We start from the raw sequence: 12,542 nt of genomic DNA, 5'->3' as shown, positions 1-12,542 counted from the left end.
TGACCTAGCTTTATTTCATCACTATATTTTCATGCTTCAGTGGTGCTCTGTCTCCTATGTTCTTTGTCTCGTGATCTTAAATAGCTTAAAGATAAACTTTATTTATGAGAGATTTTAAATTATGTTGAGTATTTTATTTTTATAGAATGGGAATTTATGTCGCGTTCTGAGGTTTAGGTTGACCAAAGCGCAGACAAGAGTTTGGCAGCAGCATGTTGTAAAAGTCTTAATCTTTATTCAAAGTTTTCTAAGCGTAGCAAAAACGTAGCAAAATCACTGCAGGTACAAGCATGAGACAAATCCAAAACTTACTTGAGTACTCACTGTAGGAACGTAGCAAAACCTGAACTTAATCCGAGGTAGTGAACGGAGTAGTGAACGGAAAGAACCAGCGAGGAACTAAGAACACAGACCAACTAATATACAGAGAGAACTGAGAGGGTAACAAAGGGCAGGTAATCAAAGAAACAGGGAACAGGTGTGACATGGAAGCAGGGAGGCAGAGGGAGCAGGTGAACCTAATACGAAGACTAAAATATGAGGAAAGGGACTAATTAACAAGACAGTGAGCAGACCTTGGGTCTTGTTGATCGTTTAGCTAAATACTTGTTGATGTGCAGTTATTAAGAGAAAATAAATGTGTATTCACACTTTTAGCCTTAAAACACACCAGCGTATTCACAGAAAATCAGAATGTGAGTATCCAGAATTTCACAAGATGAAACTGTAAAAAAACACTAAGATGTGTTAGGATTCACAGTGCCATTTTTTCCTACACATATAAACAGTGGACAAAATATTTATTAAATACTCAATGCTTTCCAGAGTTTCAATATTTCTAATCTTTCTATTGATATAGAATTCACACCAGATGTTGCACAACTGCCCAGGTAATCAATGCATACAATTAACGTAAAACTAATAAGTCACAAAATTAAGTCATGTGGAAAAAACAGTATGAAAGAGGGAAGTATTGAACACACAGAAAGGTACTTAATACTTGGACAAACTCTTTCTTGGTAATGATATCTTCAGAATGTCTCATGTATGGAGAAACTGTCCACAATCATTGCTCAGGTGTGTCTTTAAGTCATTCTTCCAAACAAATGGTCTGCAAATCTTTAAGGTTCTTGGGGTCCATTTTAATGCACTTTGACCTTCACTTATTCTGATTGGAATTGTAATGAAATTAGGTGACTGACTGGACCATTCTAGCAGCTTTACGTTCTTCCTTTGAAAGCAGTTAAGAGTTTTGAAAGTGTAAAACTTTGTAAATGAGTAGTTAACATTAAAGCAGCTGATACTGATTTGCACAAAGTAGTAGGAATGCCTTCTAAATACTGACAGATTTCAGCTGGTTTCTTGGCTTTCTATGGCTTTTTTGCATACCCTTTTCTTTATTCTTCCAATAAGTATTCCACTTCAATACATATAACTTAATGTATTTACTAATTTGATTTGATTTCTTTTAATGATCGGTTTACTTGGGTTGTTACTGATATACAGGTCCTTCTCAAAAAATTAGCATATTGTGATAAAGTTCATTATTTTCCATAATGTCATGATGAAAATTTAACATTCATATATTTTAGATTCATTGCACACTAACTGAAATATTTCAGGTCTTTTATTGTCTTAATACGGATGATTTTGGCATTCAGCTCATGAAAACCCAAAATTCCTATCTCACAAAATTAGCATATCATTAAAAGGGTCTCTAAACAAGCTATGAACCTAATCATCTGAATCCACGAGTTAACTCTAAACACCTGCAAAAGATTCCTGAGGCCTTTAAAACTCCCAGCCTGGTTCATCACTCAAAACCCCAATCATGGGTAAGACTGCCGACCTGACTGCTGTCCAGAAGGCCACTATTGGCACCCTCAAGCAAGAGGGTAAGACACAGAAAGACATTTCTGAACGAATAGGCTGTTCCCAGAGTGCTGTATCAAGGCACCTCAGTGGGAAGTCTGTGGGAAGGAAAATGTGTGGCAGAAAACGCTGCACAACGAGAAGAGGTGACCGGACCCTGAGGAAGATTGTGGAGAAGGGCCGATTCCAGACCTTGGGGGACCTGCGGAAGCAGTGGACTGAGTCTGGAGTAGAAACATCCAGAGCCACCGTGCACAGGCGTGTGCAGGAAATGGGCTACAGGTGCCGCATTCCCCAGACCTGGGCTACAGAGAAGCAGCACTGGACTGTTGCTCAGTGGTCCAAAGTACTTTTTACGGATGAAAGCAAATTCTGCATGTCATTCGGAAATCAAGGTGCCAGAGTCTGGAGGAAGACCGGGGAGAAGGAAATGCCAAAATGCCAGAAGTCCAGTGTCAAGTACCCACAGTCAGTGATGGTCTGGGGTGCCGTGTCAGCTGCTGGTGTTGGTCCACTGTGTTTTATCAAGGGCAGGGTCAGTGCAGCTAGCTATCAGGAGATTTTGGAGCACTTCATGCTTCCATCTGCTGAAAAGCTTTATGGAGATGAAGATTTCATTTTTCAGCACGACCTGGCACCTGCTCACAGTGCCAAAACCACTGGTAAATGGTTTACTGACCATGGTATCACTGTGCTCAATTGGCCTGCCAACTCTCCTGACCTGAACCCCATAGAGAATCTGTGGGATATTGTGAAGAGAACGTTGAGAGACTCAAGACCCAACACTCTGGATGAGCTAAAGGCCGCTATCGAAGCATCCTGGGCCTCCATAAGACCTCAGCAGTGCCACAGGCTGATTGCCTCCATGCCACGCCGCATTGAAGAAGTCATTTCTGCAAAAGGATTCCCGACCAAGTATTGAGTGCATAACTGTACATGATTATTTGAAGGTTGACATTTTTTGTATTAAAAACACTTTTCTTTTATTGGTCGGATGAACTATGCTAATTTTGTGAGATAGGAATTTTGGGTTTTCATGAGCTGTATGCCAAAATCATCCGTATTAAGACAATAAAAGACCTGAAATATTTCAGTTAGTGTGCAATGAATCTAAAATATATGAATATTAAATTTTCATCATTACATTATGGAAAATAATGAACTTTATCACAATATGCTAATTTTTTGAGAAGGACCTGTATGTTGTGAATTTCATGTCAATAGAAATATTAGTGATGTTTAAACTGACATTTGATTTGTTTAGTGTATTTCTTTGCTGCTGTAAATGAGCAATCAAGGGTTTTACTTACACTTTGTCAGCCAAGAAGTCCTTTTTTTTTTGGAATCCAAATCTCAAAATGCCTCGTCGAAGTTTCATCCCACATTTGAGATAATTTGTTCAGTGATTTATTTTTACTTTCCCTGCTCTTTTTCTTGTTTGGTATCTTCAGTGTGTGCATCTCGCTGCCAGAAGTTCCTGATCTCACGGGTGGGAGAGGACTGGATCTTCCTCATTTTGCTGGGGCTGCTTATGGCTCTGGTCAGCTGGGTCATGGACTATGCCATCGCCTTCTGCCAAGAAGGTAGAAAAGAGATAAGAAGCCAGAAGAAGACATGAGTTTGATGTCTGAATAATGGGCTGTTCTTCCAGAGGCAGCCATTATATGTTAAACGTTAAAAGATGACAGACATCATAATGAATTGCTTGGAAAGAGTCATGGTGGCAGTGATCAGTGTACATACACTCATCATGGACATAATGAACAGGATTATACAACATACAACTTTGGTTAGGTGAACAAGTTTGACTTTATTGGGGTTTTCTCTAATTCACAAAGGGTCGATACCATTTATATAGGTTCAAATATATGCATACACCTCCCACTAATATTTGGATTTGTATTGCACGCTTCGAAGCCATCAATAAGATTCAGACATAATTCTGATTGGATTGTTGACCTTCTTATAAGAATTGGTGCAGTAAATTTAAATTGGTTGGTTTCCTGTTCACAAATTTATCGATTCCAAAATAAGTTTTCTCTGTTTGTTGGCGAGTTATTTGGCCATAACCAAAGTACCAACTCGCATGGTTAGCCATCATGCGGTGGAGCTGTTTTTTTTCTACCAATGTTCCTTGCACAGAGTGCAATCTTTCTGAAGTCCTCAGACAGCTCTTTCTATCACTTGGTGTTCATGCTCTCTTCAACAGTCAGAAGCAAACAAACACTAAATGTCTGGGATTTCAACAGGGCAAACCTTTGTCAAAATGTTGAGTAACAACTTTCTAATTATGTTCATCTGATGCGATACAGCCATTTTAAGTGGGTATAAAGGTGGGGGTGTCTTAATTTATTCCTTACTATAAATAATGTTTTATTACATTTTACAGAAAGGTATTCTCTTCAGTTTTATTGTTTATTTATTTTACTTGAATTTGTCAGTATTGTTAATATTGATATTAAATATCCTCTTCTCCAAATATGTTAGAAAATACACAAGTTGTTTTAGGGGTATCTAAATGAGTTGATCAACATTATGTTTTGGTTTAGTTTCAACCTAATGTGGCTTTTCCTTCCCTGCATGTTTTTTTGCTGATTCTCAAGAGAATTGATGCATGAGTCAGAGGCCACCAAGCTGCAAAAGGCAAAGAAAAGATCTGATTAAAGCAGAGATTGAAAATCAGATAGAGAGAGCAAGTCAAACAGACCGCGAAGTAGAGATGCTGGTTGTAGTTTTCTGCTGTTTTATACCAGGATGACGTGACTTACGTGTGTGTCTGTGCAGCACAGAAATGGATGTATGGTGGCCTGGACAATAACATGCTTCTGCAGTACATTGCCTGGGTCTCCTACCCTGTGGTGCTCATCACTTTCTCTGCAGGATTCACTCAGATTCTGGCGCCTCAGGCTGTTGGTAAGAAATGCATCACATTTATGCACAAACATGTATTCATCACAGTCATTTTCTGTGTTTGACTAATGTAATTGGCTCTGAAGTGCACAATAAGGGCTTCAAGGACATGTCCTGTGAATCTCTACAGGCAAGACAGTCATAAAATGTGCCTCTGATGAGATGTGCATACACAAAACTGGATGAATATCAATCAGCTCCCCTCCCTCCCATCCCTGCGCTCTTCATTTATTTGTCTTCTTACTCTCTCTGTAATTGCTTTCTTTCAACACCTCTTTTCTCTGTACTCCATCATCCCACCAGGCCTTTCTTTTTTTTCCACTCTTCCCACCTCAGGTTCAGGTATTCCTGAGATGAAAACAATACTAAGAGGAGTTGTTCTCAAGGAGTATCTAACTTTTAAGACCTTTGTGGCTAAAGTCATTGGTCTTACCTGTGCTCTGGGAAGCGGGATGCCTCTGGGGAAAGAGGTAGAGGAATCTTTTCTTTGTCATTGCACATCATAAAATCACAAACGATGAAGCTTCTCCTCCTGCTTTTGGTTACATTAAAGCCAGAGAAAATATCCTGATTTTCTGTTAAAAGCTGGTACATCAAGTAGGCTGAATGTAAATCTAAGAGGGTTTTGTTTGTGTGAAGAGTTTTTAATGATATTCCTGCAGGTCTTAAATGCAGCACTCTTCTCTCAGAGTTGTGATGCTTTCATCAGTATCCTGTTTGGTGACATCTTTCTTCACCCTCCCTCACAGGGGCCCTTCGTTCATGTCGCCAGTCTGTGTGCTGCTCTCCTGAGCAAATTCATGGCTGCTGTTTTTGGTGGGATATACATGGTGAGAACAACAGACATTTTACATTGTATTTTGAAAGATTTATTGTCAGAACATAGAGTTTTATTCATGTTTTTATTCATTTCATCAGTGAGAAAACTAAAAATTACATGATTGGAGATGGTCTCTGTATTTAGGCATGACAGTTTCTGATAATGTTTAACAAATTTCCTGTTACACATTACAAAATCTTATTTCCCAAAATCTTAGGTGCCACACTTATTGTAATAAACGACAATGCATCTAGTTAATAAATAAAGTTCATGTGTCCTAGAAGGGTTTTCTTGAGATTTGCTAATTTGCATCTTTTAATTGAAGCCATTGTTTGCAGAGATGTTGCAAAAGATCAACATGATCTAATTGTGCAAAAGTATCAGTGAATAAAAGAGTTTCAAAGAGTTCACCATGTGACCACCCTGTCCTATATTCTCTAATATCATTAGTATTTTTTCCATTATTGGCTGTGTTTATGTCCGAAGCATTTGCTCCAAAGATAACATCTAGGTCTGGTAAAAATGTAAAGTATGGTCAAATGAAACCAGATTTTGGGTCATCATTCTAAATATTAAAAAACACATCACCAGTGAAATACACTCATACTAGCTGGAAGGTGCAGATTGTTGCGCCTTTTTAATTTTTTATTATAATTTTTAGCTGAATTGTACATAACATTCAGTACAGACCAAAAGTTTGAACACACCTTCTCATTCAAAGCGTTTTCTTTATTTTCATGACTATGAATATTGTAGCTTCACACTGAAGGCATCAAAACTATCAATTAACACATGTGGAATTATATACTGAACAAAAAAGTGTGAAACAACTGAAAATATGTCTTATATTCTAGGTTCTTCGAAGTAGCCACCTTTTGCTTTGATTACTGCTCTGCACACTCTTGGTATTCTGTTGATGAGCTTCAAGAGGTAGTCACCTGAAATGGTTTTCCAACAGTCTTGAAGGAGTTCCCATAGATGCTTAGCACTTGTTGGCCCTTTTGCCTTCACTCTGCGGTCCAGCTCATCCCAAACCATCTCGATTGGGTTCAGGTCCGGTGACTGTAGAGGCCAGATCATTTGGCGCAGCAACCCATCACTCTCCTTCTTGGTCAAATAGCCCTTACACAGCCTGGAGGTGTGTTTGGGGTCATTGTCCTGTTGAAAAATAAATGATGGTCCAACTAAACGCAAACCGGATGGAATAGCATGCCGCTGCAAGATGCTGTGGTAGCCATGCTGGTTCAGTATGCCTTCAGTTTTGATTAAATCCCCAACAGTGACTCGGATGAACTTATCGTCCGCAGCAGAGGTGACTCTTGGTCTTCCTTTCCTGGGGCGGTCCTCATGTGAGCCAGTTTCTTTGTAGCGCTTGATGGTTTTTGCGACTGCACTTGGGGATACTTTCAAAGTTTTCCCAATTGTTCGGACTGACTGACCTTCATTTCTTAAAGTAATGATGGCCACCCGTCTTTCTTTATTTAGCTGCTTTTTTCTTGCCATAATACAAATTCTAACAGTCTATTCAGTAGGACTATCAGCTGTGTACTGTATCCACCACCTGCACAACACAACTGATGGTCCCAATCCCATTTGTAAGGCTTGAAATCCCACTTATTAAACCTGACAGGGCACACCTGTGAAGTGAAAACCATTTCCGGTGACTACCTCTTGAAGCTCATCAACAGAATACCAAGAGTGTGCGGATCAGTAATCAAAGCAAAAGGTGGCTACTTTGAAGAACCTAGAATATAAGACATATTTTCAGTTGTTTCACACTTTTTTGTTCAGTATATAATTCCACATGTGTTAATTCATAGTTTTGATGCCTTCAGTGTGAAGCTACAATATTCATAGTCGTGAAAATAAAGAAAACTCTTTGAATGAGAAGGTGTGTCCAAACTTTTGGTCTGTACTGTACATGTCACAATAACGGTCATTTATAATAATTTAAAAGTTGTTATTTAAGTCACTACAACCTGCCATTTTAACAGGGATCTGTATACTATCCGAGTATTTACAGAAAACTATAATTAGAATACAGTATAGAAAATTACTTTAAGTCAGTGATTGTCAGAGCTGGTAGGGAGCAGAAGTCGGATATGAATTGACGCATGGTTGATATGAAATGTCCCGTAGCAGATGGCAATATTTTCAACCCCAAAAAGTTAGGTATGAAACAAACCAAACTGCAAATTATGAAATAGCAAAAGGGGAGAATTGACCGGTACCCGAAGTGGAAAACTAACCTGTGATTTTGTCAATACAACCTTTAGATTCAGATTTTAAACCACACACAGAGCCCTTCAGGCAACAAAGAAACGAAAGAACCATTATGATTTTTTTCTCAGAAGAAGAAAAAATGCAATTGAATCCACTTTTTAACAAAACAAAAAAAAATTGTTTTAATAATTACAGAAGAAAAGAAACAGAGACCATTATTCTTTGAAATAGTATTTTATGCTTCTTTGACCTTCTGCCATCCCCCAGGACACACTCTCTCCTCCACGCACATGAAAGCTCATCCTGGGCCTCAGTCTTTTTTCTGCACTGGATCCTGGGCTGGGATTCTCCTTGCTGCACACAGGAAGATACACTGCTGAGATGTCCAAAAAGAAAACATGACAGCACATATACAGAAGATTCATATTGATACAGCTACATGGACAGCATTCCACATCATATAGGGAAACGTTTAATAAAGAGCGAGCCTACAGAAATCCATTAACTCCTTGTTTGATATAGTGGATAAGAAAGTCGCACCTGCACTTATATTGTTTTGTTTTTGCTCATACTGCTGAAGGAAGAGCCCTTTGAGGGAAGCAAGGTAGGAACGCACAAGTCAAACAGGTTCTTCATTTCCAATTACGTCTGCATTAATAATCCATGTTGTCCGTTTTAGAAACTTAGAAAATTGATGTCCTCCCCTTTATTTTTGCTATGTTTTATTCTATTCAGTAATGTGTCACAGTGAGGCATCAATCCATGCCGCCTTTACTTTGATACAAACATCTCATTCCATAATTCTAAAACTAAATTCAGTCTTCATTAGACCTCCTGTAGACCTCCAGTCTTAGAAACAACCAAAAATGATCAGATCCAGGGGTTTAACTCTATGACTAAAACATTTTACCATGTTTTGTTTTTCTTCAGATAAATTAATTTCTTTTGTATTCACTGTGTTTTTGTGGCATTTGCATGCATGCATGCACTGACCTGGATCTGCGGGTGTGTTTTGATTGTCTTGAATGCATTGCTCTGTGTGTTTTTGTATATGTGCATATGTCACTCTCTTTAATCAGAATGAGCTGAGGAACACGGAGATGCTGTCGGCTGCCTGTGCTGTAGGTGTTGGCTGCTGCTTTGCTGCTCCTATTGGAGGTAAGACTCGGATCCATTAATGGTAGATAATTACACAAGCTAACTGGATGAGCAGAATGTGTACCCTTCTTGCTGTAGGAGCTCACAGTTAGGCCACCATATTATTGTAATTCTTTCAGTCAGTGTAGAATCCTGTATCTCCACAAATATCAGCCTACTGCCATGCAAGCTTACATGTATATTTATGTTTCCCATTGTTCCTTGTGGGACATTCCATGTCAACTCAACCAGGAGTTCCATCTGTCCATCCATACATCTGTCCATCCATTTTCCTCCACTCATCCGAGGTTTGGTCTTGGTGGCAACAGGCGTGTTCCCGATCAGGGTGTTCCCGAAGCCCTTCCCTCCCGAGATGTTTTCCAGATCCTCCTGGCGTTCCAAGCTCCGTTGAGATATGTAACCGCTCCAGTGATGTCTGAGTCTGCCCTTCAAGCTTTGAGTCTGCGGAACTTGTCCAGAAAAGCTACAGTGTGAAGGAACCATTTCAGTTAGATACTAATCCAACTCATGTGGCTCTCAGGGCTTCTTCTAGGTATCTGAGTTAATGTAAAATGCCAGGTGTTTAGCTATTCTTTGAGATAATTCAGTTCAGCTACTTGCACTGTTAATTTCATTTTATGGGTCACATCCTCTGGGTTGCTACCTCAACTCTTCTCCAACCTGAGGAGTTCACTCCTCCGTTTGTTCACTCATGTCTTCTTCTGGCACAGCGGGTCCTTTACACTCCTCAGTAGATTTGCAGGTGTTTACTCTTCTTCTGGCCATAAGGCGCAGCTGAAAGCTGCCCTGTTCGGATCCTACTACAAAGAAAACAAAAGAACAACACCTCTGCAAACAAATGTGACTCAGCCAGAGATTCATACCAACAAAGGTTCCATGCTTTAGTTAGTTAGTTAGTTGCTGTTTTTAAAATGTATATTGATACATACATGATTTTTTGGAGCTGTTACAGCAAATGTCTAGACACTGCAGTTACAAGTTTTTTGACTTACTTTTTATTTTTCACTTGTGTGTGTCCTCTGTGGCCAACCCAGTGTGACCATGCTTCAGTCAGTCTTTAAATGAAACTTAATGTATTGTACCCAGTGAGAACCCACGCATGCACAGGGAGAACATGCAAACTCCATGCAGAAAGACCTCCGGACGGGAATCAAACCCAGGACCTTCTTGCTGCAAGGCAACAGTGCTACCAACTGCGCCACCATGCGTTCTCACTGGGTACTTTTGCTTCCTCCCACAGTCCAAAGACATGACTGTTAGGTTAATTAGTCACTCTAAATTGCCCTTAGGTGTATGAATGAGTGTGTGCATGGTTGTTTGTGTGTTGCCCCGCGATGGACTGGCGATCTGTCCAGGGTGTACCCCGCCTCTCGCCCATAGACTGCTGGAGATAGGCACCAGCCTCCCCGGGACCCACTATGGAATAAGCGGTAGAAAATGACTGACTGACTGACCGTATTGTTGAAGCATAAATATCATCTTAATAATGAGGTTGTTTACTTTGATAAACTTGCTGATATAAGATGAGAGCTATAAATGCCGAAAGGTAAATGGAGAACTATGTGTCTGTAAAGTTAGTGATAAATATTTCCTTTAGAAGTAGACAGTTATTAAATTATTAAAAACATAAACAACATAAAAGGTAATTTAGATATTGGTTTATCTGGGTCATGAGTTAAATCTTTATTTGTCAATGGTCCTTTAACTTACTTCTTACGTCTAGGTCAAAATTCAATCTTCCCCCACTTTGATTGATGCTAAGACTTTCTAGAATTGAAGAAACTGTTGGATAAAATGTAAATGTGATGAATCTTGTTTTGTCTCAGCAGCTGCTGTCCTTTTTATGATGTCTTTTTATAAACAGATGGACTCGCCCACTCTGGGAAATGTTCGAAGTTCTATTTTATTCTAAGCAATGCAAGAAGTTCTTGACCTGTCCTCTGACATCATTTTTAAAACAGATTTTACATCTGGTAAATGATTTTATCCAGCTAAGCTATCTTCTGATTTATCCTAATTCATTTGATATATATTTTTTTTACCCTGACATATGTAAAACATCTGCTTATTTTATCCGGCGCATTCAACTGAAATAACACTTTCTTTGTCAGCATTTCCCTCCATGTATAGACAAAAAGATGAATTATTTTATTTAAAAACTCGATATTTGTTTTGTTTTGTTTGAGTTGATCCTTTTAGACAGACAAGGACAGGGCTTGTTTGGTTTTTTCGGGACATGATTGAATGGTTGTCTCATTCATTCAAAGCTCTGAAATAAAGTCATACAGACAGTTTGTACTGTACAGCTGCTAAAAAATTCACAGTGTTTATCAAATAACCAGATAGAGTTTAAATAACCTGTTATCGGTTATTTGTTAAGTAGAAAGACAATTCTTTAGTTTTATTGGCTGAATGAACAGCTAAGGAAATAATTGAGAATGAATATAAATACTTGCAGCTCCAGGACTAAAATGTTTTGGATTCATGAGGGTGAATTTTCATCAAGATGTAAATATAGTGCCTTGCTAAAGTATTTATAACCATTTAAATTTTTCACATTTAATGACATTACAGCAACATGCTTCCATCTATTTTATTGGCATTTTATGTTTAAGACCAGCATAAAGATTACTGTATCAGTTACTAAGCTAATACCCTTATTTTATGCAACTGCTGGAATTTGCAACAACTGTATAGTATAATTGACATCCTTATTTGGCCAATGTATTTTGTTTTGTAAATAAAATATATTTATATAGCACCTTGCACAGACATTAAAATCACAACGTGCTTCACAAAGATTAAAAGTATAAAAACAAACTATACATTAGAAATAAGTGTTGCAGTCTTGTTAAAAGCCTGTCTGTATACTAACGTATTTAACTGCTTCTTAACACAGACAGCAGAGTTTATGCAGAGTAGGGACAGTCAGAGACATTTCCAGAGCCTAAAATCAGCAGGACAATAAACTGAAATGTAGAAGGAAAAAGATGGTTTTTAAAACTGTTTACCAATCTGAAAATGTACATTCAGTCTCCCTAAATCACCTCTTTGTAAAACTATCTTTTGCAAAAAAACACAGCTAAAAATGTTTTGGGTTGTGATTCTACCAGCTTTGCACAGCACTAAACAAAAATGTTTGCCCATTGTCCATTTTTTAAAATGACATCATGTCCTAATATACCTAGACTTCCAAACGATTCACTACTTTGTGTTGTTTTATCAAAGAAAGTTTGACATGTAAAAAAAATTCTAGGGGTTTGAATACTTTTGCAAGGCCACAGCGTCGTTTCTCTATGCTAAAACATGTTGTCTTAGTGTACATTTGTGCGTTGCAGGTGTGCTGTTCAGTATCGAAGTCACGTCAACGTTTTTTGCAGTCAGGAACTACTGGAGGGGCTTCTTTGCTGCCACCTTCAGTGCTTTCATATTCAGAGTGCTGGCTGTCTGGAACCAAGAAGAAGGTACAAGAGACTAAGTATTTGCTTATATGTCTCTGAATATCATCTGTGCTGTGGATCAGGTCTGTTGCACGAAAATCCAACTTTTTTTTATTTCT

At 38.6% G+C, this 12,542-nt stretch overlaps 1 protein-coding gene across 8 annotated transcripts in view; it reads left to right on the top strand.

Moving 5' to 3' along the window:
• clcn2a (chloride channel, voltage-sensitive 2a) overlaps positions 1–12,542 on the top strand; it is an 85,948-nt gene that overhangs the window by 46,739 nt on the left and 26,667 nt on the right. For 6 of the 8 annotated variants that reach the window (XM_047368109.1, XM_047368110.1, XM_047368104.1 and 3 more), the window contains exons 3-9: positions 3,324–3,455; positions 4,657–4,785; positions 5,119–5,252; positions 5,532–5,612; positions 8,400–8,429; positions 8,905–8,983; positions 12,322–12,447. In XM_047368109.1, the coding sequence (XP_047224065.1) occupies positions 3,324–3,455; positions 4,657–4,785; positions 5,119–5,252; positions 5,532–5,612; positions 8,400–8,429; positions 8,905–8,983; positions 12,322–12,447 (711 nt within the window). The remainder of the gene's footprint in view (positions 1–3,323; positions 3,456–4,656; positions 4,786–5,118; positions 5,253–5,531; positions 5,613–8,399; positions 8,430–8,904; positions 8,984–12,321; positions 12,448–12,542) is intronic. The other 2 variants (XM_047368108.1, XM_047368105.1) reach the window with 1 other exon arrangement.

The sequence above is a fragment of the Girardinichthys multiradiatus genome, chromosome 6 (assembly GCF_021462225.1).
Source record: "Girardinichthys multiradiatus isolate DD_20200921_A chromosome 6, DD_fGirMul_XY1, whole genome shotgun sequence".
In the NCBI taxonomy this organism is placed as follows: domain Eukaryota; kingdom Metazoa; phylum Chordata; class Actinopteri; order Cyprinodontiformes; family Goodeidae; genus Girardinichthys; species Girardinichthys multiradiatus.
The sequence above is the reverse complement of the archived record's forward strand: the minus strand, read 5'-3'. Positions and strand labels throughout refer to the sequence as shown.